Source organism: Erythrolamprus reginae, chromosome 2, assembly GCF_031021105.1.
Source record: "Erythrolamprus reginae isolate rEryReg1 chromosome 2, rEryReg1.hap1, whole genome shotgun sequence".
In the NCBI taxonomy this organism is placed as follows: domain Eukaryota; kingdom Metazoa; phylum Chordata; class Lepidosauria; order Squamata; family Dipsadidae; genus Erythrolamprus; species Erythrolamprus reginae.
This window is the reverse complement of record NC_091951.1, coordinates 342,406,752-342,434,454: the sequence shown is the minus strand read 5'-3', so window position 1 is coordinate 342,434,454 and position 27,703 is coordinate 342,406,752. Positions and strand designations below refer to the sequence as shown.

Here is a 27,703-nt window from a genome sequence, read left to right as displayed (position 1 = left end):
CCTTGCAATCTACCAGATTTTCTGCTAAGTCTATTGCAGCTTCTACAACGGCAAGGAGACTCCTATGGATTCGCCCTTGGCAAGCGGGAGTACGCCAGAAGTGGCAGTTATCCCAGGGACCCTTAAAGCGCGACCTTCTTTTCGGTGATCTTCTGGATCCACTCCTCACGGAAACCACGGATAAGAAGAAAGTTTTGGGTCCAACCACAAAAAAGACTACCAAAACGCAGTCCTTTCGTCGCCCGGGGCGCCAGCAAGATCAAGCTGCTTCCTATCAGAGATCTCCAGGTCAGTATTCCCCCCGCTTTCGTTCCCAAAGTAGGAACTCCAGGGGTAGAGGTTTTCGCTTCCAAAGGGGAGCTTCTTCTAACAGGGCCTCAAAAAAACCTAGATGGTAATCTTTCCTCTATTCCCATAGGGGGTCGCCTAGCTCATTTCGCCTCAAATTGGCGTCTCACCTCCAAGGACCCCTGGGTCATTGACACTGTTCAAACTGGCCTTCTTTTAGAATTTATTTCTCCTCCCCCCAAACGTTTTATTTCCTGCCCTTCTCCCAGGTCCTCCTCAGATTGTAACCGTATGGAGGAGGCCATTTCTCATCTATTGTCCATCAGAGCCATTCAACCGGTTCCTTCCGGTCAGAAGGGCCTAGGTTTTTACTCCATTTTATTTATGGTTCCAAAATCCTCTGGAGGTTGGAGAGCTATTTTGGATTTAAAGAAACTAAACCTATTCATCAAATATAGGAAGTTTAAAATGCACTCCTTATCTTCTATTTTGGCCGCCATTCACTCCGGAGATTTCATGGTCTCCTTAGACCTCACTGAGGCCTACCTTCACATTCCTATAGCAAAATGCCACAGGAAGTTTTTACGTTTTTCCTTTCAAGGCAGGCATTTCCAGTATAGGGCGATGCCATTTGGCCTTTCCTCGGCCCCTCGGGTCTTTACAAAGCTCTTGGGGTCCCTGGCGGCCTATATCCGGGCGTTTCCCATTCACATTTTATGTTATCTTGATGATATCTTGATTCATGGGAACTCCCTAGAGAAAGTGAAAACAGACCTTTCTGTCACCATGTCAGTCCTTCAGGACCATGGTTTTTCCATCAACTTTGAAAAAAGTCACCTCCAACCTTCCACATCCATTTCTCACCTGGGTTCCATTATCAATGCAGAATCTTCCCAGGTTTTTCTCTCTCCCGAGAGAAAACTCAGTATAGGGGAGTTAATTTCTAACATTTTATCTAATTCTTCAGTATCCATAGTAACTCTGTCTTCCCTTTTGGGGAAGATGGTGTCTTGCATAGGCATCATTCCCTGGGCTCGCCTTCATGCTAGGGAACTCCAGTGGCTCCTCTTACCCTTTCAGAGATCGGGGCACAGCAACTCAAATCGGCGCATTGTCATCCCGCCAAGTGTTCGCAGATCCTTCAAGTGGTGGAAGTCTCCGGCCATGGACAAAGGATCCCCGTTCAGATGCCCGGATCAATTTGTCATCACCACAGATGCCAGTCTATCGGGATGGGGCGCCCACGCCCAGGGGATGATAGCCCAGGGCACGTGGTCCCCGGAGGAAGCTTCCAGGCCAATCAATTGGCTAGAGTTAAGAGCCGTTTCCCTGGCTCTGAAGCATTTCTCTCCTCGCATTCCCAACCGGCACGTTCTCATCCTCACCGACAACATTGCCACAAAAAGCCATATCTGCAGACAGGGGGGCACGAGATCCAAAGCTCTCATGAGGGAGGCCCTCAAGTTAGGCCTTTGGGCGGAAAAACATCTTCGGTCGCTCCTAGCCGACCACATCTCGGGGAGCCTCAACGTCCAGGCGGACTGGCTATCTCGAGCAACGATAGACCCAGGAGAGTGGAACCTCCATCAGGACCTGTTCCATCAAATCAGCCTCAGATTCGGCCTACCAGTCCTGGATCTCTTCGCGACCAATGCGAACGCCCAACTCCCTCGCTTCTTTTCCAGATTTCCATCCCCGGGAGCGGAAGCAATCAATGCCCTCCGGAGTCCATGGCCTCCAGGCCTACTCTACGCATTTCCTCCAATTCCAATTCTCCCGGACGTGATTCACAAGGTTCTCACCGAGAGGGCCCGAGTAATCTTAATCGCCCCTCATTGGCCCCGCCGGCCCTGGTTCGCGGATCTCCAACAGCTGTCCGTCCAGGACCCTTGGCGACTCCCCGTTTCGGGGGATATGCTGCGGCAGGGGGCCTCATTCCATCCAGACCCGGAGTGGTTCCACCTCACCGCCTGGCTGTTATCAGGAGAGACTTAGAACTGCGTGGTCATGACCCCGATTCAGTGGAGGTCATTTTAAAGGCCAGAAGGGGTTCGACCAATCGAATCTACGACCACACGTGGTCCAAGTTTCACCAGTGGTGTCTACAGGAAGGTCTCTCCCCTCTGTGCATCCCCATACACAGAATTATTTCCTTCCTTATGCAAGGCTTCCATAAAGGACTTTCCACCAGCACCCTCCGGCGTCATCTGGCAGCCATTTCATCTGTCCTAGGGGGTCCCCGCAGACAGCCTCTCCGATCCTTCCCTGAAGTTCAGGAATTCCTCAAGGGCATAGCCAACCTCAGACCTTCCAAGGTCCACAGGTATCCATCCTGGGATTTGCCACGGGTTCTCCATTCCCTCACGCAGGCACCATACGAACCCCTAAAATCGGCGTCCCTCAGGTACCTATCCTTTAAGGTAGCTTTCCTGGTGGCTATTACCTCTGCCCGACGCATTTCGGAGCTGGCTGCCCTCTCAATCAGGCAGGACCTTTGTCAATTCCATCAGGACAAGGTAGTCTTGCGACTGGACCCCACCTTCTTACCCAAGGTCAGTTCCATGTTCCACAGATCTCAGGATATTGTCCTACCTTCCTTCTGCCTCCAACGAGACCATCCCTTGGCAATTAGATGGCACACCCTGGATCTCATCAGAGCGCTGAGAATCTATATCCAACGCACAGGACCCTTTCGGAGGTCAGAAGCACTTTTCATAGCCTATCATCCCAGAGTCATGGGGGCCAAAGTGTCTTCAACAGTAATAGGCCGTTGGATCAGAGGGACTATATCTAAGGCCTATGAGTCGGCCTCCCTCTCAGTTCCAAGGAACATCACAGCGCATTCCACCAGGAGCGCAGCCACCTCGGCCGCTTGGGCGACTCAAGCCCCGTTGGAGGAGGTCTGCAAAGCAGCCACTTGGGCCTCGCCAAATTCCTTCATCAGGCACTACAAGATTGATTCTTACGCTTCAGCGGACGCTGCCTTCGGCAGAAGGGTACTCCAATCCGTTATCTCACACGATAGCAATCTAATCCCACCCTAGGGACCATCTATTGGGTATGTCCCATGTGACTGCTGGACCCGCTCCTTCAGTACGGAGAATAGGCGTTGATTGCTTACCTGAACGCCTCTTCTCGTACGGTGAGCGGGTACAGCAGTCACTTCCCGCCCTTGTATGTGTCTTTTTTACCTTTCTATAATTCTTTTTCCTCTAACAATAAGAGTTGAACACTACAGAGCTTCACAACTGAGCCTAGTCTATGGATTCGCGAATTCTGGGGAAGGGGCGGATCCGGCAAGCTTTTTTAATACTAGGCTCAGTTCCACCGGATTGGACATGAGCAACCCATGTGACTGCTGTACCCGCTCACCGTACGAGAAGAGGCGTTCAGGTAAGCAATCAACGCCTATTTTACGACATTTCTTGCCACGGTTGTTAAGTGAAATAATAATAACAACAACAACAACAACAACAATAATAATAATAATAATTATTATTATTATTATTATGTCAGTACAACACAGCAAGCGAGATCACTATGCTGGATTTCGTATTTCATCACCAGTCGGGCACTTCCCAAGCACCTAGGACTGCGTGATGTAGCAGCGAATTGTGTTTGCCGATCCCAGTAAAGCGGCCTTTTGCAATTGACAGATGGAGATTTTGTCAATTCCGATGGTTTTCAAATGTCCGCTGAGACCCTTTGGTACTGCGCCCAGCGTGCCAAGTACCACTGGGACCAATTTCACTGGCTTATGCCAGAGTCGTTGCAGCTCGATTTTTAGATCTTCATATTTCACTAATTTCTCTAGCTGCTTCTCCTCAATTCTGCTGTCTCCTGGGATTGTTGTTATTATTATTATTATTATTATTATTATTATTATTATTAATAATGTATTTATTAGATTTGTATGCTGCCCCTCTCCAAAGACTCGGGGCAGCTCACAACAATAAAAACAGTACAAATCCAGTAGTTAAAAGAATTTAAAACCCTTAATATAAAAGCAATCATACCTGTCATACAAACCATGCATAAAACGGAACGGTCCAGGGGAATCAATTTCCCCATGCCTGACGACAGAGATGTGTTTAAAGGAGTTTGCGAAAGGCAAGGAGGGTGGAGGCAATCCTAATCTACAAGGGGAGTTGATTCCAGAGGGTCGGGGCCGCCACAGAGAAGGCTCTTCCCCTGGGTCCCACCAGACGACATTGTTTCGTCGACGGGACCCGGAGAAGGACAACTCTGTGGGACCTAACCTGTCGCTGGGATTCATGCGGCAGAAGGTGGTCTCGGAGAAATCACGGCGGTTGTTACATTTGCAACATGGTGGTTAAGTGAATGTGGCATCCTTATCGCCTTTGCTTGCCAAAAAGTTGCAAAAGGGAGTCACGTGACCACAGGACGCTACAACGGTCATAAGTATGAAACCGTTTGTTGCCAAGTGTCTGAATTCTGATCACGTGATTGTGGGGAGGCTGCAAAACCCATAACTCTGAAGTTACTAAGTCACTCTTTTCAGTGCCGTCGTAACTTTGAACGGTCACTCAATGAACTATTGGAGGTTGAGGACTAGCTGTAAAGTAGGTGGAGGTTGCCACTCCTTTCACTACAGCTGTGATGCGCGCACAGCATTGGTTGACCAGGGGCGGGCGGGCGCATCCCGGCGGGAGTTTGCTTCTGCGCATACGCAGGAAGCAAAATCTCACGAGAGGATGCGCATTAGAGAGAGATTTTGGCATGCGTGGAAGCAAAAAAATTGCTGAAATCTCATGTGCGTGCATGTCATCTTGTGAGATATTGATTCCTGTGCATGCACAAAAGCAAAATCTCACCGGAATGCATGCTACACATTGCCATTTTTACTACCTGTGCGTAGTATTGCCCATACCAGTAAGGAACCCAATACTGCTGTAAAGACAGAATAGCAACAAATCAGTAAGGTGTTCTTCTGGGCTCTCTGATAGGAGCCTCCCGAAAATTCAAGGGTACAAATTTCAGACACAAACACGTTTGAAAATTCAACACAATGTTCTTTATTACAAAATTCAAAATAAACAAAGCATTCTTTTTGTATTGCAAAGAGCACTCTTCCCAAAACAACTGGGTAGTCTGTACAATTTCCCTTAAGCAGTCATTAAGTACTTAGCTAGCAGCTGTGAAGAAACTTCACACCCCTTCTTCTTCCAATGAAGTGAGACACACACACACACACACACACGTTGCTCTGATTTGTTTTCCAAAGCGTGAAAAAGCAACCAAGTCCAAAAAACATAGGATTCCTGACAAACTCCGATCAGATATTCTTCCACAACGGCCAAACCCACATGCTGCTATTTATAGCAGCAGCCCTAATTACTGGAGCTCCACCCAAACACAGGTGGCCTCACTTATTTCCTGTAAAATGTCCTTACTTGATCTCTTCTACGCATAATTCTGCGCTTGCGTGGGTCCAAAACGTCATCATCTGAATCAGTGGAAGATAAGGGAGATTGACTGCCTTGGCTGTGTGCCAAGCCCTCCTCTGCCGAGTCACTCCCACCTTCTTCTTCGTCCGAGGAAACTAAACGCTGAACTGATTCTGTCGGCAATAACACAGGCCTGTGACATGTTGAAGTTTCCCCTGCATCCACCTCCCCATTCCCTGGGGCAGGAGCTGAGTCAGAGCCAACCACAACATAAGGAAGGCATAATATTTCACGAGCTGCAGGAATTGTAGTTGAATTCTTTTTTTTAATTGAATTTTTTATAACATAAAATACAGAAAAGCAAAAACAGAAAATAAACAATACACAAAATTACAACATTTGCCCATTTGAAATAAGATTATTTTTACATTTCCGTTTCTACATTTCCCCCTTTTATTTATTTATTTATTTATTGATTGATTGATTGATTGATTGATTGATTGATTGGATTTGTATGCCGCCCCTGTCCGTAGACTCGGGGCGGCTAACAGCAACAATAAAGCAGTGTACAATAGTAGTCTGATGTTAGAAATAATTAAAAGCCCATTAATATAAAAAAACCAAACATACATACATACATACCATGCATAGAATTGTAAAGGCCTAGGGGGAAGAGGGTCTCAATTCCCCCATGCCTGATGGCAGAGATGGATTTTAAGGAGCTTACGAAAGGCAAGGAGGGTGGGGGCAATTCTAATCTTTGGGGGGAGTAGGTTCCAGAGGGCCGGGGCCGCCACAGAGAAGACTCTTCCTCTGGGTCCCGCCAAGCGACATTCTTTAGTTGATGGGACCCGGAGAAGATCCACTCTGTGGGACCTAACTGGTCGCTGGGATTCGTGCTTTGCTTAGTTCTTTAGTTATTTCCATTTTCTCCTCTAGCCATTTGAATTCCATGCCTGCAAAACAAGAATGGATTTAGAAGCTTGGACCGTTTTGGTGACTTTGTAGAAGACTCAGATGCAGCTACATGATGCAGCTTGTAGGTGGGAAAGTTCCCACTGTAGGGAAATATTTGCTTCTAGATAAATGTCTTTATCTAGTGCTCTTGATGAGTTTGAATTGGCTGGGTGCCTCCATGATAAGGGACTTGAATCAATAGCTCTGACCATTGGAACGAAGGCAGGATTGATTTCCGAACTGCTCGCCTGCTGACCATAAAATGGATCAAGATTAGCACTTGAAGAGGTCAGCCACTGTTGCTGGTACAATATTAGGAAATCTAGACCGTGATCACTAAAGTCCAGTGTCAACACGGCAGAAAGGACGCTGTGAGAAAGCCTACAATAGTACTCAGTTCCTATTTTAAAATAACTTTTTTTAAAATGAAAGAATTAAAGAGTCTGCGGAGAGGGGCGGCATACAAATCTGATTAAACTTAAACTTAACAATAGTAAAACATAACACAAACTGACAAATCAGTTTAGAGCATATAAAAGGTTCAGATTGAATAGTAAAGACATAAGTTGTCAACCATATTGTTGACTATTACTATGTTAGGTATTTATGTCTAGTATGTCTAAATTGAACGGGTCCAAAGACGGGCTACAAGAATGGTGGAAGGTCTTAAGCATAAAATGTATCAGGAAAGTCTTCATGAACTCAATCTGTATAGTCTGGAGGACAGAAGGAAAAGGGGGGGGGGGACATGATCGAAACATTTAAATATGTTAAAGGGTTAAATAAGGTCCAGGAGGGAAGTGTTTTTAATAGGAAAGTGAACACAAGAACAAGGGGACACAATCTGAAGTTAGTTGCGGGAAATATCAAAAGCAACATGAGAAAATATTATTTTACTGAAATAGAAGTAGATCCTTGGAACAAACTTCCAGCAGATGTGGTGGATAAATCCACAGTAACTGAATTTAAACATGCCAAGGATAAACATATATCCATCCTAAGATAAAATACAGAAAATAGTATAAGGGCAGACTAGATGGACCATGAGGTCTTTTTCTGCCGTCAGTCTTCTATGTTTCTTTGTTTCTATGTGGAATTGTGTGTTTATTTTCTTTAGTTCTGTATACTATATTTGTGTTCATTTTTTCCTCATTTTTTCTTTCTTTTGTTTGCTCTAACTGTTTTTATATGTAGTTATAGATTATTAGATTTGTATGCCGCCCCTCTCTGAAGACTTGGGACGGCTCACAGCATAACAGTAATACCATACATTACAAATCTAATAATAAAAAATTAAATCCATTTAAGAAGGTATTAATAACATAATAAAACCCCTAACTATGCAGTCATACACATTCAACCTAATCTATCATACAGTAAGGCCAAAAACATAATTAAAAAGGGGGAAAGATGGCAATTATCCCCACGCCTGGGTACAAAAGTGGGTCTTCAGCATTTTACGGAAGGCGAGGAGGGTGGGGGCAGTTCGAATCTCTGGAGGGAGTTGATTCCAGAGGGCCGGGGCCGCTACAGAGAAGGCTCTTCCCCTGGCACATCACTTCCACTGCTTCACCGGCTGGACATGGGGTAAGATGTATAACTGCGTATCATCCGCATACTATAGAAATTTAATAAAGGTTATTTTTTTAAAAAACATAACACAAACTGAAGAGCAAGAAAAGAATAAAAAAAATAAAAAGTCCAGAAAAGAAAAAAAATGAAATAGGAGGAAAAGAATATATAGAACAGAACAGAATAGAGCAGTGATGGCGAACCTATGGCATCTTCTGGCACGTGAGCCATTGCCCTAGCTCTGCTCCAATTTGCATGTGTGTGCCGGTCAGCTGATTTTTGGCTCACACAGAGGCTCTAGGAGGGTGTTTTTGGCTTCCAGAGAGCCTCCAGCGGGATGGGGGGGCATTTCATGGCACTGGACCAGAATACCTCCGGAACCGCCTTCTATCGCACGAATCCCAGCGGCCGATAAAGTCCCACAGAGTTGGCCTTCTCCGGGTCCCATCGACTAAACCAGTGTTTTTCAACCAGTGTGCCGTGGCACACTAGTGTGCCGCGAGACATGGTCAGGTGTGCCGCGAAGCTCAGAGAGAAAGAAAGCAAGAGAGAGAGAAAGCAAGAGAGAGAGAGAAAGAAAGCAAGAGAGAGAAAGAGCGAGAGAGAGAAAAAAAGAACTAGAGAAAGAAAGCAAGAGAGAAAGAACAAGAGAAAGAAAGAGAGAGAGAAAGAAAGAGAGAAAGAAAGCAAAAGAGAAAGAAAGAGAGGGAGGGAGGGAGAGAGAGAGAAAGACATAGAGGGACGTAGGGAGGGAGGGAGAAAGAGAGCAAAAAAGAGAGGAAGGAAGGAAGAGAAAGAAAGAGGGAGAGAGAAAGAGCAAAAAAGAGGAAGGAAGGAAGAGAAAGAAAGAGGGATGGAGAGAGAGAGAAAGAAAGAGGAAGGAAGGGAGAGAAATAGGGAGGGAGAAAGAAAGAGAGCGAAGGGGAGGAAGAGAGGGAATTTTTTTGTCCAAACTTTTTTTAGCCCCCACCCCGCTCAATGTGCCCCAGGGTTTCGTAAATGTAAAAAAATGTGCCGTGGCTCAAGAAAGGTTGAAAATCACTGGACTAAACAATGTCGTCTGGCGGGCCCCAGGGGAAGAGCCTGGCTAGATACTTACCTATCTACCTGCCTGCCTACCTACCTATTTGTCTGTCTGTCTATCTACCTACCTATACATCTATATATCTTTATCTGCCTGCCTACTTACTTACCTATCTGCCTGCCTGCCTACCTATTTAGATAGATGTCAGCCCTCGCAGGTGAAAGAAATGAACTAATTCTGCTTTATTGCAGGATTGCATAAACAGCATTTTGCAAGTTAGAAAATGCACGCTTCCTGCCTGCCACTTTTAACTGCCTGATCTATTCGGGTGGGTCCTTTCTCAGTTTCCTTCTGTGGCTGTTAAGCAAGGGTGGACTCCTGTCCCTGGTTGGGTTGTTTCCTTGTGCCTTTCCTTGAAAGCCACTACTGCATTCCATTATAATCTTCACTTAGGGTTGTTTTCAACTTGTACCTATAGAAACTACAAATTTTATTTATTAGGAATTACTAACCAGACTTATAAGAAAGAAATTCTATATTTAGTTATACATATTTTAAGTGCGGCTAGGATAATATATGCGCAAAATTGGAAAGGGGAGGATATCCCCAAAGAAGAAGAAGTTATTACAAAAATATTAGATTGCGCTGAAATGGATATGATGACAAGACGCTTAAAAGAGCAAGAAGATACGGAATTTTATGAAACATGGAACAAAGTTTATATATGGATAAATAAGAAGAAACAGTAGAAGGTTAAGATAAATAAATAAATAAATGAGTGAATTATTTCGGCAAAGACAGATTTATGTGTTATAATAGAATTAGTTAGAATATGTTTGTTTTAGAAATATATTAGAATTAGTTTATATATGAAGAACTATTATGAGAAGAATTTTAGATTTATATTAGAATTAGTTTAAATATGAAGAACTATTATGAGAAGTTTAACAAATTATTTCTTAACACTTACAATAATGAATTGAATTTTAAATACCGGTATGTATTCTTTTTTCTGTATTGAAATCTATACTTTTGAGATAAGCGGGGAAAATACAAGCCCACTTTTATGTTAAATGTAGGTGTGTCAGTTTGTCTATTTTATGAAAATCAATAAAATTTATTTTTAAAAAATTGAAAAAAAAAAGAAACTACAAATAGTTACAGAATTTGCAGGGATGCACAGCTCACGTTTTGCAGGGCGTAAACTTAAATGTATTATTGATATACCCGTATTTTTCGGCGTATACCTTAGTTTTGGGGGAGGGAAATAGGGAAAAGAATCTGCTTAACAGATATTAATCTGAGTAGCATCCTTAGTGTGGTCAGCTTCAGCACATTATTTTATCCCCTGGTTAGGGCTTTAAAAAAACTTTATTTGGAGAGAGGGAGATTATGATCCCGCTATATAGAGTGCTGGTGAGACCACATTTGGAATACTGTATTCAGTTCTGGAGACCTCACCTACAAAAAGATATTGACAAAATTGAACGGGTCCAAAGACGGGCTACAAGAATAGTGGAAGGTCTTAAGCGTAAAACGTATCAGGAAAGACTTAATGAACTCAATCTGTATAGTCTGGAGGACAGAAGGAAAAGGGGGGACATGATCGAAACATTTAAATATGTTAAAGGGTTAAATAAGGTCCAGGAGGGAAGTGTTTTTAATAGGAAAGTGAACACAAGAACAAGGGGACACAATCTGAAGTTAGTTGGGGGAAAGATCAAAAGCAACATGAGAAAATGTTATTTTACTGAAAGAGTAGTAGATCCTTGGAACAAACTTCCAACAGACGTGGTAGATAAATCCACAGTAACTGAATTTAAACATGCCTGGGATAAACATATATCCATCCTAAGATAAAATACAGAAAATAGTATAAGGGCAGACTAGATGGATCATGGGGTCTTTTTCTGCCGTCAGTCTTCTATGTTTCCTTGCCAATGGAAATTCTGGTTTGAATTACAGTCATAAGTTGAGGACTAGCTGTTTTGAATTTGCCCTACATTTCAGGCCTAGTTGAATTCATCCCTTTGAATTATTTATTTGTTTGTTTGTTTGTTTGTTTGTTTGATTTATATGCCGCCCCTCTCCGAAGACTCAGGGCAGCTAACAGCAATCATAAAACAGCATACAATAATAATCCAATATTAAAAATGATTAAAAACCCATTAATATAAAAAACCAAACTTACATACAGACATACCATGCATAAAATTGTAAAGGCCTAGGGGGAACGCGTATCTCAATTCCCCCATGCTTGGCGGCAGAGGTGGGTTTTAAGAAACTTACGAAAGGCAAGGAGGGTGGGGGCAATTCTAATCTCTGCGGGGAGTTGGTTCCAGAGGATCGGGGCCGCCACAGAGAAGACTCTTCCCCTGGGTCCCGCCAAGCGGCATTGTTTAGTCGACGGGACCCGGAGAAGACCCACTCTGTGGGACCTAACTGGTCGCTGGGATTCGTGCAGCAGAAGGCGGTCCCTGAGATAATCTGGTCCGATGCCATGAAGGGCTTTATAGGTCATAACCAACACTTTGAATTGAGACCAGAAACTGATCGGCAACCAGTGCACACTGCGGAGTGTTGGTGTAACATGGGCATGTTTGGGAAAGCCCATGATTGCTCTCGCAGCTGCATTCTGCATGATCTGAAGTTTCCGAAACTTTTCAAAGGTAGCCCCATGTAGAGAGCGTTACAGTAATCGAACCTCGAGGTGATGAGGGCATGAGTGACTGTGAGCAGTGACTCCCGCTCCAAATAGGGTCGCAACTGGTGCACCAGGCGAACCTGGGCGAATGCTCTCAAACAATTAATGCCTACAGGCCACTAAGATTTGCATCCATCTAGTTCATCCTCATACCTTATCATTCTACACAAAGCTGCTTTTGATTCTAACGCCCAGTTTCCAACTGGGTGGTTGCTAAGCAGTGAGTAAATAAACACAGGACCTTCTGAACTAGTTTGGTTCATACGGAAAGTAAGTTAGGTAACAATTCAAAGATACGATTTGCAATTTAGGAGGCAAAATTGATTCTGCACCCACACACAAGTTTTAAGCGGGCAACTATGTGCTGTGGTTGCAAAAATATATTTTTTTAAAAAACAACAGCAGGCATATTAGCTTCTTGTCAACAATATCGAAGTATCTAAAGGACTTTTAAAGTTACTGCCATCAGATGAGACGTCTTAATTTATGAACATATCTTTGCATTATATAACGTGGAACAGAGTCTTGTTTCAAAGCCAGGGTGCATATTCTTAGCCCAGCATGCCAATTCATAACTGAGCAACCTAATTTTGCACCTAGTATTTTATCCTTTGTAAAGTTAATTAGTAACCTGAACTCTGAAAGAATGTGATATCCTGGAGCAACTTGTATGAATTTAATTGAATACAGGGGTACAGTACATGCCAGTGATGGCGAACCTATGGCACGGGGGCCACAGGTGGCACGCGGAGCCATATCTACTGAAACGTGAGCCATTGTCCTTGCCCAGCTCCAGTGTGCATGTGTGTGCCGGCCAGCTGATTTTGGGCTCATACAGAGTCTCTGGGAGGGCCTTCTCTGTGGCGGCCCCAGCCCTCTGGAACCAACTCCCCCCAGAGATAAGAACTGCCCCCACCCTCCTTGCCTTTCGTAAATTGCTCAAGACCCACCTATATCGCCAGGCATAGGGGAATTGAGACATCTCCCCCGGGCTTATATAGTTTATGTATGGTATGCTTGTGTTGTATGATTTTTAAATGATGGGTTTTAGATAATTTTTAATATTAGATTTGTTACATTGTATACTGTTATTATTAATGTTGTGAGCCGCCCCAAGTCTTCGGAGAGGGGCGGCATACAAATCTAATAAATTTATTTATTATTATTAATATTAATATTAATATTGTTTTGTTGTTGTTGTTTTGTTGTTGTTGTTTTGTTGTTGTTGTTGTTGTTGTTGTTGTTATTATTATTATTATTATTATTATTATTATTATTATTTGCTTCCGGAGAACTTCCAGGGGGATTGGGGAGGGTGTTTTTACCTTCCCCTGCTCCAAGGAAGCCTTTGGAGCCTGAGGAAGGAGAAACATGAGCCTATCAGATCCACCAGAAGTTGGGAAACAGGCCGTTTCCGGCCTCCAGAGGATGGGGAAAGCTGTTTTCGCCCTCCCCAGGCATTGAATTATGGGTGTGGGCACTCGCGCATGTGCAATAGTATGCGCGCACGCTCTTTTGGCGTCCAAGGAAAAAAGGTTCACCATCACTGTTATATGTGGTACCTTGCTCAACAGTAGTAACTGTGAGAGGGATCTTGGAGTCCTAGTGGACAGTCATTTAAATATGAGCCGGCCGTGTGCAGCAGCTGCCAAAAAAAGCCAGCACAATTCTAGGCTGCATTAACAGAGGGATAGAATCAAGATCACGTGAAGGGTTAATACGACTTTGTAGGGCCTTGGTAAGGCCCCACTAGGAATACTGCATTCAGTTTTGGTTGCCATGATGTAAAAAGGATGTTGAGACTCTAGAAAGAGAGGACAGAAATTTCCTGACGGAACAATTAATCAGTGGAACATCTTCTGGAGGCTCCAACACACGTTTTTAAGGAGATGTCGGATAACCGTTTGTTTGAAGTTGTGTAGGCTTTCCTGCCTAAGCAGGGGGTTAGACTAGAAGACCTCCAAGGTCCCTTCCAACTCTGTTGTTGTTATTACTATTGTTGTTATTATTACTATTATTGTTTAACTTATAAAGTACACCTCTGCATTTTCCCCCTACTACTGCTATCTTTTAGTTGTGAGGCTTTCTCCCCAGTGGGGAAGGTAGACCTGGATGGTAGGATAGCATGGATTAAACAATGGGAAGGTCTTCTGATGGTCACCGCACCTCAAGAAGGATATAATGAAACTGGAAAAGGTGCAACAAAATGCAACAAAAACGATCAAGGGAATGGAGCATCTCTCTTATGAAACGCCTTGGTCTCTTCAGCCTTGAAAGACCGTGTTTAAGGAGTGACTTGTATAAAATCATGCATGGGATAAAAAAGGTGGATAGAGAAGTTTTTTTCCCCTCTATCACACAATACTAGGACGAGGGGGCCCTCCCTAAAGCTCATAGGGAAGAAAGTGAGGACAAATCAAGGGAAATATTTCTTCACCCAGAGGGTTGTTGGTTTATGGAATTCACTTACAGAAGAGGTTGTGACAGCTGTTAGCCTTGATAGCTTCAAGGCAGGATTAGACAGATTCATGGATGCCAAGTGTATAGGTGGTTATTGAAATGGATGTCCATGTGCCGCCTCTATGTTGGTTGAGGCAGGCAGGATTCCCTTGAGTACCATTTGTTGGGGGTCAGGGGAAAGTCTTGCCTTCTCTTTCTACTCAAGATCCCCATGGACAATTGGTGGGCCACTGTGTGACGCAGAATGCTGGACTCGATGGGCTTTGGCCTGATTCAGCATGGCTCTTCTTATGGTTCTTGTGATGACATTGGAAAGAAGATGTTTCAGAACAGGTGCCAAACATACCAATCAAGCAACCCTAGGAAAACTTTGCCAGGAGTGACCTTAAGCTAGGACAATTGTTGCCTGCTGTTGGTGCCCAGCTGCTATTTATAGGTATTGTCTAAAAAACCCACCAAGGCCTTTGCAGACAATGGCTTTGGGCTAGACAGGATTGATGTTCTAAGGCAGTAGACCAGCGGTCCCCAAACTGCGGCCCACTAAGGCCATTTATCCGGCCCGTGGGTGAGTGACAGGAGCACATCTAATTTTCCACGAATAAAATGTGGTATTTTGTTAGTAACTAATATCAATCATCAAAAAAGTTGCAAAAGTTTTTTTTCTAATTTTGTCCTCCAGTTACATTCATTTTCTTTTAGTTAAATTCCCTCCTCAAAAAAGTACACCAATTATATTTCTAACTTATTAACCATTATGCCAAAGTGCTTCCTTTTTTCTTTATACATTTTTCTATAAGCCAAGAAAACCTTGTCTAGCCAATCAGATGTTAACAAAAGAAATTTAAAAACAAGACATAAACATATATGAATTTCAGACTTCTTCCCCCCCTCCCTCTAAATAGTACATTCCCATTTTGTTTTTTACTTTAAAATAAGGTAGGTGCATTGTGTGTAGGGATTTGTTCATAGGGTTTTTTTTATAGTCCGGCCCTCCAACAGTCCTAGGGACAGTGAACTGGCCCCCTGTGTAAAAAGTTTGGGGACCCCTGCAGTAGATTCTCTTGGCCACTGCCAAGGGGCATACGACATCTCTTGAAAGACTGAGAGTTGCAGGAGAAAGTCATATCCCAGCTAGATGTCAGGAAAGAACATGAGATAGCCATCTTTAGGAGATGATGATTTGTTGGGATCTGTTCCTCATTCTAGAAACATAGAAGACTGATGGCAGAAAAAGACCTCATGGTCCATCTAGTCTGCCCTTATACTGTTTCCTGTACTGTATTTCATCTTACAATGGATATATGTTTATCCCAGGCATGTTTAAATTCAGTTACTGTGGATTTACCAACCACGTCTGCTGGAAGTTTGTTCCAAGGATTTCCACTCTTTCAGTAAAATCTAGCCCAAGAGACCCACCTACCCTATTTTTCGGAGTATAAGACGCATCGGACTATAAGATGTACCTTAGTTTTTGGGGAGGCAAATAGGAAAAAAAAATCTGCCTACCAGGTAGTCATCTGGCTAGCATCTTTAGTCTGGTCAGCTTCAGCACATTAGAGCGATGAAAAAAAGCCTGCAAAGACTTAGGGCTGGAAAAACATTCCTCAGAGAGAGTAACAGTGAAAGAGCTTGCAAGGTAGGAGGCTGGGAAGATTGTTAGCACCTCGTTAGAGGGGGGGAAGCTACAGAGTATAAAACACACACCAATTTTCAGCCTCTTTTAGGGAGAAAAAGGGTGCATTTTATACTCTGAAAAATACGGTAAGTGAAGACACAATCAGCACTTCAAGTTAACAACTGGAAGGATTTGAGCTTTGTTGGTAGCAGAATTGGGTAATATGGGTGGGAGGAGATGCCTGGTTGCAACAGATTTAGGCTCCTTCCTTCCTTCCTTCCTTCCTTCCTTCCTTCCTTCCTTCCTTCCTTCCTTCCTTCCTTCCTTCCTTCCTTCCTTCCTCCCTCCCTCCCTCCCTCCCTCCCTCCCCCCCCCCCCCCTCCCTCCTTTCTTTCTTTCTTTCTTTCTTTCTTTCTTTCATAGAAACATAGAAGACTGACGGCAGAAAAAGACCTCATGGTCCATCTAGTCTGCCCTTATACTGTTTCGTGTATTTTATCTTACAATGGATCTATGTTTATCCCAGGCATGTTTAAATTCAGTTACTGTGGATTTACCAACCACTTCTGTTGGAAGTTTGTTCCAAGGATCTACTACTCTTTCAGTAAAATAATATTTTCTCATGTTGCTTTTGATCTTTCCCCCAACTAACTTCAGATTGTGTCCCCTTGTTCTTGTGTTCACTTTCCTATTAAAAACACTTCCCTCCTGGACCTTATTTAACCCTTTAACATATTTAAATGTTTCGATCATGTCCCCCCTTTTCCTTCTGTCCTCCAGACTATACAGATTGAGTTCATTAAGTCTTTCCTGATACATTTTATGCTTTCTTTCTTTCTTTCTTTCTTTCTTTCTTTCTTTCTTTCTTTCTTTCTTTCTTTCTTTCTTTCCTTCTTTCTTTCTTTCTTATCTCTCTCTCTCTCCCTCCCTCCTTTCCTCCTTCCTTCCTTCTTTCTTTCTTCTCTCTTTCTCTCCCTCCCTCCTTTCCTCCTCCTTCCTTCCTTCCTTCCTTCCTTCCTTCCTTCCTTCTTTCTTTCTTATCTCTCTTTCTCTCCCTCCTTTCCTCCTTCCTTCCTTCCTTCCTTCTTTCTTTCTTCTCTCTTTCTCTCCCTCCCTCCTTTCCTCCTCCTTCCTTCCTTCCTTCTTTCTTTCTTATCTCTCTTTCTCTCCCTCCTTTCCTCCTCCTTCCTTCCTTCCTTCTTTCTTCTCTCTTTCTCTCCCTCCCTCCTTTCCTCCTCCTTCCTTCCTTCCCTTCATCCCTTCTCCCTCCTTCCCTGCCTCCCTCCCAAATGTATTCACCATGCATCTCACAATTCGGGCGTTTCTGAGCAGAGGTTGAGTCTCGAAATTGCTTGCATGTGTGATCCTTCTTTAAGGATCTCTTTTGTGGGTTTAATTTCAAGTATGAGAATCCTGTTACGTCTTCAGCCATTGAACCAAAAAAGCTTGCTAGCTGTGAACAGTGCACCCAGGGTTAAAATCTCATATTCTCCAGTTGTTTCCTTTGCTTTCACTTTGCAGTAAAATAACACTGAGTATTTCAAGTATTTTATAGCAATTACTAATCGTAAAATAGTGCTGGGCAAAGTAACTATTCACAGGAACCGAAACTAGAATTGCATCTGTCAAAAGGATGAAGGAACAGTTCCCGTTTCTTGGGTTATACAGTAACCTTCACCAACTGATCACCTGTGAGATAAATTGGGCCACAGTTGCCAACCTCTGTGTGCCCCAATCAGATGTGGCACCATTTCTACCTGGGAAGTACAATACAAACCCTCTCCAAGGCTACATTCTTGGAAAAGGTCCAAAGTACGCTGAAAAATGACTCAGGAGCCTCCTAATCACCCGAGCAAAAGTTGTGCAAAAGTTCGTTTATTTCAGTAATGCAGCTTGAAAGGTGAAACATAATTTATTTATTTATTTTATTCAAAATCAGGGGTCCCCAAACATTTTACACAGGGGGCCAGTTCACTGTCCCTCGGACTGTTGGAGGGCCAGACTATTAAAAAAAACTATGAACAAATCCCTATGCACACTGCACATACCTTGTTTTAAAGTAAAAAACAAAATGGGAACGTACTATTTAGAGGGGGGAGAAGATCTGAAATTCATATATGTTTATGTTTTGTTTTTAATTTTCTTTTGTTAACATCTGATTAGTTATACAAGGTTTTCTTGGCTTATGAAAAATGTATAAAGAAAGAAGGAAGCACTTTGGCATAATGGTTAATAAGTTAGAAATATAATTGGTGTTGCACTTTTTGAAGGAACATTAAGGAGGGAATTTAATTAAAAGAAAATGAATGTAACTGGTTGACAAAATTAGAAAAAAAACCTTTTGCAACTTTTTTGATGATTGATATTAGTTACTAACAAAACACTGCATTTTATTCATGGAAAATTAGATGGTACACTGTGTTGTTTGAATGTATGTTGAGAGAAAAATTTAAAAAAAATTACCCCCCCCCAAAACAGTTCTTCCTTCCTCTGTCCCTCCATTCATTTCATTCTTCCTTCCTTCCTTCCTTGTTCCCTCCATTTCTCCTTCCTTCCTTCCTTCCTTCCTTCCTCTCCACTTCTCCTTCCCTCCCTCTCTTTCCCTTTTCTTTCTTTCTCTCTCTCTTTTCCCTGTGCTCTTGTCACTCACTGGCGGGCCGGATAAATGGCCTCAGTGGGCCGCATGTGGCCCGCGGGCCATAGTTTGGGGACCGCTGCTCAAAATAATAATATATGAGAGAGACTCATTAAGTCAAGGATCTGTTGATCCTAGACTTTAATGAAGCACAGTGGATGAAGACCAGCCGATGACATGGCTCCCTAAATTAACACAGTGGAAACTTCAAGCATTTTGGAGTGTGGGCCTCTCCATTCTTCCTCCATGCTCTGGGTCCTTGGTTTCCAAATGAGATGCAAAAGTTTCCACAGTCTGTGTTGATTTACTTTTAAAAAGCATGCGCAGAAGCAAAAAATGATGCCACCAAGAGAATCAGTTCAGGGGTGTGGCAAGCCTGGGTCACTGCCAGTTCTAGTGACCCAGGCCGAGAATCTACTACCAGTTCTATAGAACCGGTACAAACTAGTAGGAACTCTGGTGTAGAGCTGTGTTTTTCAATCACCATCCATGCATTCCATCAAACATCCATAAGCAAGCAACTTCCCAAGTTTGCAGACTTTTAAAAACTTTCCACTCAACATACTTTTGAGAAATCTAGATACAGTGTTCCCTCGACTTTCGCGGGAGATGCGTTCCGAGACTTCCCTCGAAAGTTGAATTTCCGCAAAGTAGAGATGCGGAAGTAAATACACTATTTTTGGCTATGGACAGTATCACAAGCCTTCCCTTAGCACTTTAAACCCCTAAATTGCAATTTTCCATTCCCTTAGCAACCATTTAGATTATTACTCACCCTGTTTCTTTATTAAAGTTTATTTAAAAAAATATTTATTAAAGGTGGACAAAAGTTTGGCGATGACATATGACGTCATCAGGTGGGAAAAACCGTGGTATAGGGGGAAAAAACACAAAGTAGTTTTTAATTAATATTTTTAAAAATCCGTGGTATAGACTTTTTGCGAAATTCGAACCCGCGAAAATCGAGGGAACACTGTATTGCATATACAACTCATGCAGGGCATCCTAGACTGAGAAATGTCAAATTGCGGAATGAAACATTGGCTTGGAGCAAAAGTCTCTAAACTTCGCAACTTTAAGACCTGTGGACTTCAACTCCCAGAATTCCCCATGGGGCTGGCTGGGGAATTAGGGAAGTTGAAATCCATGTATCTTAAAATTCCCATGGTTGGAAAACACTGCTGTAGAGAATACAGAACAAAAGAGCAGAAGCTTCTTTTCATAGTGTAACAGTCAGCATTGGGTTGTAAAACCTTTTACTACCAGTTTGCGCAACTGTGGGTGGGCAGTATTTGTTTTTTGTTTGTTTGTTTTCCATCCATCAATCCATTTATTAGATTTCTATGCCGCCCTTCTCCTAAGACCCAGGGCGACTTACAGTAAGCAAATACAAAACATATAAGAAATCTAATACAGTGATATCTTGTCTTACAAACTTAATTGGTTCCGGGATGAGGTTCTTAAGGTGAAAAGTTTGTAAGATGAAACAATGTTTTCCATAGGAATCAATGGAAAAGCGATTAATGCGTGCAAGCCCAAAATTCACCCCTTTTGCCAGCCGAAGCGCCCGTTTTTGCGCTGCTGGGATTCCCCTGAGGGTCCCCTCCATGGGAAACCCCACCTCCAGACTTCTGTTTTTGCGATGCTGCAGGGAAATCCCAGCGGGGGAATCCCAGCATCGCAAAAATGAGCACTTTGCTGGCAACGGAAGTCCAGAGGTGGGGTTTCCCAGCGAAGGGAGCATCAGTGAAATCGCAGCATCACAAAAACACCGAAGTTCTCGAAACCCCACCTCCGGACCTCTGTGTTTTTGCGATGCTGCGATTTCACTGAGGCTCCCCTCGCTAGGAAACCCCACCTCTGGACTTCTGTTACCAGTGAAGCGCCCATTTTTGCACTCCTGGGATTCCCCTGCTGGGATTCCCCTGCAGCATCACAAAAACATGGAAGTCCGGAGGTGGGATTTCCCATGGAGGGAAGCCTCAGGGGAATCCCAGCAGTGCAAAAATGGGTGCTTCGCTGGCAACGGAAGTACGGAGGCGGGGCATCCCAGTGGCGGCGGTGGGTTTGTAAGATGAAAATAGTTTGTAAGAAGAGGCAAAAAAATCTTAAACCCCGGGTTTGTATCTCGAAAAGTTTGTATGATGAGGCGTTTGTAAGATGAGGTATCACTGTATTAAAACCTCAATACTAAAATACATAGAAATCTAGCTTAAATTATATTCTAAAAACCCTTATACACTGCTCAAAAAAAATAAAGTGAACACTTAAACAACACAATATAACTCCAAGTAAACCAAACCTCTGTGAAATCAAACTGACCACTTAGGAAGCAACCCTGATTGACAATCAATTCACATGCTGTTGTGCACATTCAACTTTGTACAGAACAAAGTATTCAATGAGAATATTTTATTCATTCAGATCTAGGATGTGTTCTTTGAGTGTTCCTTTTATTTTTTTGGAGAAGTATATTTAAAAACCAATCATCCACATTCAACCATAGGCCGGGGTAGATGTCAAAATTTGAGTGACCCCAGACGTGCCGGCAATAGTGCATTTTCAAGGTCTTACAGAAGACTGGGAGGGTGGGAGCGGTACGAATCATGGGAGGAGTTGATTCCAGAGGGCCAGGGCCGCCACAGAGAAGGCCCTTCCCTTAGGCCCCACCAGACGGCATTGCGTGGTTGACGGGACCTGAAGAAGTCCTTGGAGAGGGGCGGCATACAAATCTAATTAATAATAACAATAATAATAATAATAATAATAACAACAACAACAACAACAACAACAACAACTCTGTGGAACCTAACTGGCTGCTGGGATACATAAGGCAAAAAACAGTCCCATAGGTAATCTGGGCCCACGCCATGTAGGGCTTTATACGATAAACCGCACCTGAAAGGCTTCTACTGGGAAAAAAATACGTTTTTAATATGGACTTTTTCCTTTGAATGATTTAACCAGAACCGCCTTCTACCGCGCGAATCCCAGCGGCCGATAAGGTCCCACAGAGTTGGCCTTCTCCGGGTTCCATCGACTAAACAATGTCGTTTGGCGGGCCCCAGGGGAAGAGCCTTCTCTGTGGCGGCCCCGGCCCTCTGGAATCAACTTCCCCCGGAGATTAGAACGGCCCCCACCCTCCTTGTCTTTCGCAAGTTACTTAAGACCCACCTATATCGCCAGGCATGGGGGAACTAAGACATCTCCCCCAGGCTTATTATATTTCATGTTTGATGTGTATGTGCTGTATGGTTTTTAATTGTTGGGGTTTGTATATATTTTATTATTAGATTTGTTCCATTGTTATACTGTTTTTATTACTGTTGTGAGCCGCCCCGAGTTTTCAGAGAGGGGCGGCATACAAATTTAATAAATTGAATTGGATTGAATTAAGTCCTTCCAAAAAATATAAATCTTTGTCTTATTTATAAACAATCTTTTTTTTTTCAAACAGCAGTATCCTGTTTAACTAAAATTGGAAAATCCGGTTATTTTTATACGTCTGCTTATATCTCAACATTATGAAACCGACAGTGCTATTCCATTTCTTCTTTTTCCCCTTCTCTAGGCAAACTATACATAATGTTCTCCCGGTTAAGAATAGCCGTTCCCCCCTGTAGGTTGGCACATCGTAGCATGCATAGGAGGGAAAAGGGGAAGCCTTTGATGCTGAACCCCAGGACAAACAAGGTCAGTATCGTGGGTGAGTTATATGCCATGTCTTAAAATCACAGAAGGGTTGTGAAGCTTAAAGTAAGGTGGAAGTTTTGTGTTGGCTGGGGAATTCTGGGAGTTGAAGTCCAGATCTCTTCAAGTTGCCAAGGTTGGGAAACACTGCATTAGAGGATGAAAAATGCTGAGTTAGAGTTGTAACTTGTAACGGTTGCAAGTGAGTTGGTTACATGGTGAGGAATTGAAAACCTATTTTTATTAAATGCATCAATGTCCAGCTAAGATTCCGTCAGAAGATGTTCTCAAAAAAAAATTGGACTATGCTGAGATGAGTAGAATGACAATGAGACTTAAGGACAGACAGGACTCTGAATATTACAAGGTTTGGATGAAGTGTTATAAATGGATAGAAAGTGAGTTTAGTTAGAGTCGGGATTAAGATAAAAACAGCAAGAAAAAGAAGAGAAAAGAAATAAATTAACCCAGATGATATTACAGTATAAGGTTTTTTAATTAATACTAGTATTAAAGTATATACAAAAATAAAGAATAATAATAATAATAACAAATGTGTTTAAGATAACCTGAACACAAGAACAAGTGAACACAAGAACAAGAGGGCACAATCTGAGGTTAATTGGGGGAAAGATCAGAAGCAACGTGAGAAAATATTATTTCACTGAAAGAGTAGTAGATGCTTGGAACAAACTTTTAGCAGACGTGATTGGTAAATCCACAACTGAATTTAAGCATGCCTGGGATAATCATATATCCATCCTAAGATAAAATACAGGAAATAGTATCAGGGCAGACTACATGGACCGTGAGGTCTTTTTCTGCCTATGTTCTATATTTCTTTGTTTCTATAACTCAGTGTTTCCCAGCCGTGGCAACTTGAAGATATCTGGACTTCAATTCCCAGAATTCCCCAGCCAGCATTCGCTGGCTGGGGAATTCTGGGAGTTGAAGTCCAAATATCTTCAAGTTGCCAAGGTTGGGAAACACTGCTATAACTTAAAAATAGGAGAAATGATAAGGGAAGAGATTAAAAACACTATATTGATAGTTTGCCAAATGAAAAGGTTTTTTCTTTCTTTCTGGAAGTAGGAATCACTCAAGGAAAGGGAGGAAGTAGTTTTTTGGAGGTTAAAGGAGGAAAGGTGAGAGGAGGAGGAGGAATGGTAGGTGGGAGAGATGAAGAGTGCAAGACGGGAGTGAGGAAATGAATTTTGCATGCAGGCTATTGATTTACTAAATAAGAAAAAGGTGTAAATAAGGGTATACAAAATATGGACTAAGGTACTATTTGTAGTATGTATGCATTGACATTTGTATGGGTATGTGTTAAAAAGCAAAAAAAAAAAAATGGTTTGGCCAGAGGACTTCTCCAAACCTGGAATATGGAGCTAATTTTATCTTTCCCTCTTGCTGTCTCTATTCAGGGTATGGCTTTTACCTTAAAAGAACGTCAGATGTTGGGGCTTCAAGGACTCTTACCGCCGAAGATTGAGACGCAGGACATCCAAGCTTTACGTTTCCATAAGAATGTAGCCAAAATGACAGATCCCTTAGAGAAGTAAGAGCCTGTTGGAGGACAATTGCTTTTGGGGTGCTGATTCTCCACTCCTTGTTGGTATTGAATTCCAGTTAGGATTTGGGGAAGCACAATTGTAGATATTTATTTATTTTATTTTATTGATTGATTGGATTTGTAAGCCGCCCCTCTCCGAAGACTCGGGGCGGATAACAACAGCAATAAAACAATGTACAATAATAATCCAATAAATACTAAAAATGATTTAAAAACCCATTAATATAAAAAACCAAACATACATACAGACATACCACCCATGAAATTGTAAAGGCCCAGGGGGAAAGAGCATCTCAATTCCCCCATGCCTGGCGGCAGAGGTGGGTTTTAAGGAGCTTACGAAAGGCAAGGAGGGTGGGGGCAATTCTAATCTCTGGGGGGAGTTGGTTCCAGAGGGCCGGGGCCGCCACAGAGAAGGCTCTTCCCCTGGGTCCCACCAAACGGCATTGTTTAGTTGACGGGACATGGAGAAGGCCCACTCTGTGGGACCTAACTGGTCGCTGGGATTCGTGCAGCAGAAGGCAGTCCCTGAGATAATCTGGTCCGGTGCCATGAAGGGCTTTATAGGTCATAACCAACACTTTGAATTGTGACCGGAAACTCATCGGCAACCAATGCAGATATCCCATGTGTTCTGCCAGGCTCTCTGATAGGAGCCTCCCGAAAATTCAAGGGTACAAATTTCAGATACACACACGTTTGAAAATTCAAAACAATGTTCTTTATCACAAAAGTCAAAATAAACTAAGCATTCTTTTTGTATTGCAAAGAGCACTCGTCCCAAAACAACCGGGTAGTCTGTACAATTTCCTTTAAGCAGTCATTAAGTACTTAGCTAGCAGCTATGAAGAAACTTCACACCCCTTCTTCTTCCAATGAAGTGAGACAGACACACACACACGTTGCTCTGCTTTGGTTTCAAAGGCGTGAAAAAGCAACAAAGTCCAGCACACAAGATTCCTGCAACAGATATTCTTCCACAACGGCCAAATCCCCATGCTGCTATTTATAGCAGCAGCCCTAATTACTGGAGCCCCACCCAAACACAGGTGGCCTCCCTTATTTCCTGTAATATGTTCTTACTTGGTCTCTTCTACGCTTGCGTGGGTCCAAAATGTCATCATCTGAAGCTATAGAAGATAAGGAAGATTGACTGCCTTGGCTGTGTGCCAAGCCCTCCTCTGTCGAGTCACTCCCACTTTCTTCTTCGTCCGAGGAAACTAAACTCTGAACTGATTCTATCGGCAAAAACACAGGCCTGTGACATGTTGAAGTTTCCCCTGCATCCACCTCCCCATTCCCTGGGGCAGGAGCTGGGCCAGAGCCAACCACAACAGGCATGAAAGCTGTCTGGGTGCTTTTGGGCCAATCACAGGAAAACTTATCAGTTCTAGTCCCGCCTTAGGCATGAAAGCTGTGGGTGATCTTGGGCCAATCATCAGGAGGCTGTGAGTTCTAAACCCAATAGGATTGAAAGCCCAATAAGTAATTTTGCGCCAGAGGGAGACACTGGATTCTATTCCTGCCAGGCACAAAAGCCAGTTGAGTGATTTTGGACCAATCACCAGAAGATGTTGAGTTCGTGTCCCATTTTAGGGACCTAAGCCAGCTCGGTATCTTTGGGTCACTCTTTCTCGGCCCAACCTACCTCACAATAACACCGTGAGGAAGATAGGAGGAGGGATATTAGATATGTTTACTACCTTGAGTTATTTGTAAAAATATTTATTTATTTACTTACTTACTTATTAATTGAACTTCTATGCCTCCCTTCTCTGTAGACTCAGCGCAGCTCACAACAAGATAAATACAAAATGCAAAAATAATAACTGAAAGAGTAGTAGATCCTTGGAACAAACTTCCAGCAGACGTGGTTGGTAAATCCCCAGTAAACATGCCTGGGATAAACATATATCCATCCTAAGATAAAATACAGAAAGTAGTATAAGGGCAGACTAGATGGACCATGAGGTCTTTTTCTGCCATCAGTCTTCTATGTTTCTATAAAGCAATCAGAAATCCAAAACCTAAAAAGAATTTAAAACCTGATACGTTAAAAAACATTCATCCCATAATAAACACTGCTCAAAAAAATAAAGGGAACATTTAAAAAACAGAACATAACTTCAAGTAAATGAAACTTCTGGGAAATCAAGCTGTCCACTTGGGAAGCAACACTGATTGACAGTCAATTTCACATGCTGTTGTGCAAATGGAATAATTGTGCAAATGAAATATTCAATTAGAATATTTTCATTCATTCAGGTCTAGGATGTGTTATTGGAGTGTTCCCTTTATTTTTTTTGAGCAGTATACATTCACATCATTGGCCAGAGTAACATAGAAACATAGAAGATTTCTGACAGTCTCAAAATGGGTGAACAGTCAGTCAGGCGGTAGGGAAAGCAAGTAGGATGCTTGGCTGCATAGCTAGAGGTATAACAAGCAGGAAGAGGGAGATTATGATCCCCTTATATAGAGTGCTGGTGAGACCACATTTGGAATACTGTGTTCAGTTCTGGAGACCTCACCTACAAAAAGATATTACAAAGACGGGCTACAAGAATGGTGGAAGGTCTTAAGCATAAAACGTATCAGGAAAGACTTAATGAACTCAATCTGTATAGTCTGGATGACAGAAGGAAAAGGGGGGACATGATCGAAACATTTAAATATGTTAAAGGGTTAAATAAGGTCCAGGAGGGAAGTGTTTTTAATAGGAAAGTAAACACAAGAACCAGGGGTGGACACAATCTGAAATTAGTTGGGGGAAAGATCAAAAGCAACATGAGAAAATATTATTTTACTGAAAGAGTAGTAGATGCTTGGAACAAACTTCCAGCAGACGTGATTGGTAAATCCACAGTAACTGAATTGAAACATGCCTGGGATAAACATATATCCATCCTAAGATAAAATACAAAAAATAGTATAAGGGCAGACTAGATGGATCATGAGGTGTTTTTCTGCTGTCAGTCTTCTATGTTTCTACGTTTCTATATAAGATTGGTGTCAGAAAAAGACTTCATGGTCCATCTAGTCTGCCTTTATACTATTTCCTGCATTAACTCTAAGTAAAATATTAACATTCAATGGCCCCAAACCTGCCAGCAAAGGTAGGTTTTTAAAGCCTTACGAAAGGCCAAGAGGGTGGGGGCGGTATGAATCTCCGGAGGAAGTTGATTCCAAAGGGCTGGGGCCACCCCAGAATAGGCTCTTCCCCTAGGCCCTGCCAGACTGTATTGCCTGGTTGACAGGGCAAAATAAAGGCTGGATGAAAAGAAAACCTAATTATTTTTCCAGAATTATCCCCCAGTGTGGCTGAAAGTTTAGGTCCCGACTCTCTGGTGAAACTGTTGTCTGGATCTTGAAAAGGTGTATAATTATGTGTGCTTGTACATACATATGTATTATCCATCAATGTTTGTTTGCTTATAAAATGGATAGGCTGCCCATTTTGCCTCAAGGTAACTCTATGTTGTGTATAGTATTTTTTTAAATCACAGTAGCCTTCATTTTAAGCATTTGTTTTTCTTTCTTGACTGGGAACATATTTTATGGCCTGAGCGTTAATATATAATCTTCCTGGCTGGAGTAATCGAAAGCTGGTTAATTGACCATAAAGTGATATGCGATTGGACTGCATACTTATCAAGAGAATTCCGTCCCTAATTTACAAATGTTGACTAATCAGACTTGCATTCATTTTTGTTTTCTCCTGACACAAAGTTTTCTGCAATCTAATCCAGGCCCTGTTTTTATGGGCAGTAAATT

The 27,703-nt window shown here is 42.6% G+C and overlaps 1 protein-coding gene across 3 annotated transcripts in view; it reads left to right on the top strand.

Moving 5' to 3' along the window:
* Positions 1-27,703, top strand: part of ME2 (malic enzyme 2) — a 70,578-nt gene that overhangs the window by 13,442 nt on the left and 29,433 nt on the right. For 2 of the 3 annotated variants that reach the window (XM_070743560.1, XM_070743561.1), the window contains exons 2-3: positions 22,235-22,356; positions 23,781-23,914. In XM_070743560.1, coding sequence (XP_070599661.1) covers positions 22,249-22,356; positions 23,781-23,914 — 242 coding nt within the window. In that variant the 5' untranslated portion in view covers positions 22,235-22,248. Of the gene's footprint in view, positions 1-22,234; positions 22,370-23,780; positions 23,915-27,703 lie in introns of those variants that run through there. The other variant, XM_070743562.1, reaches the window with a different exon arrangement.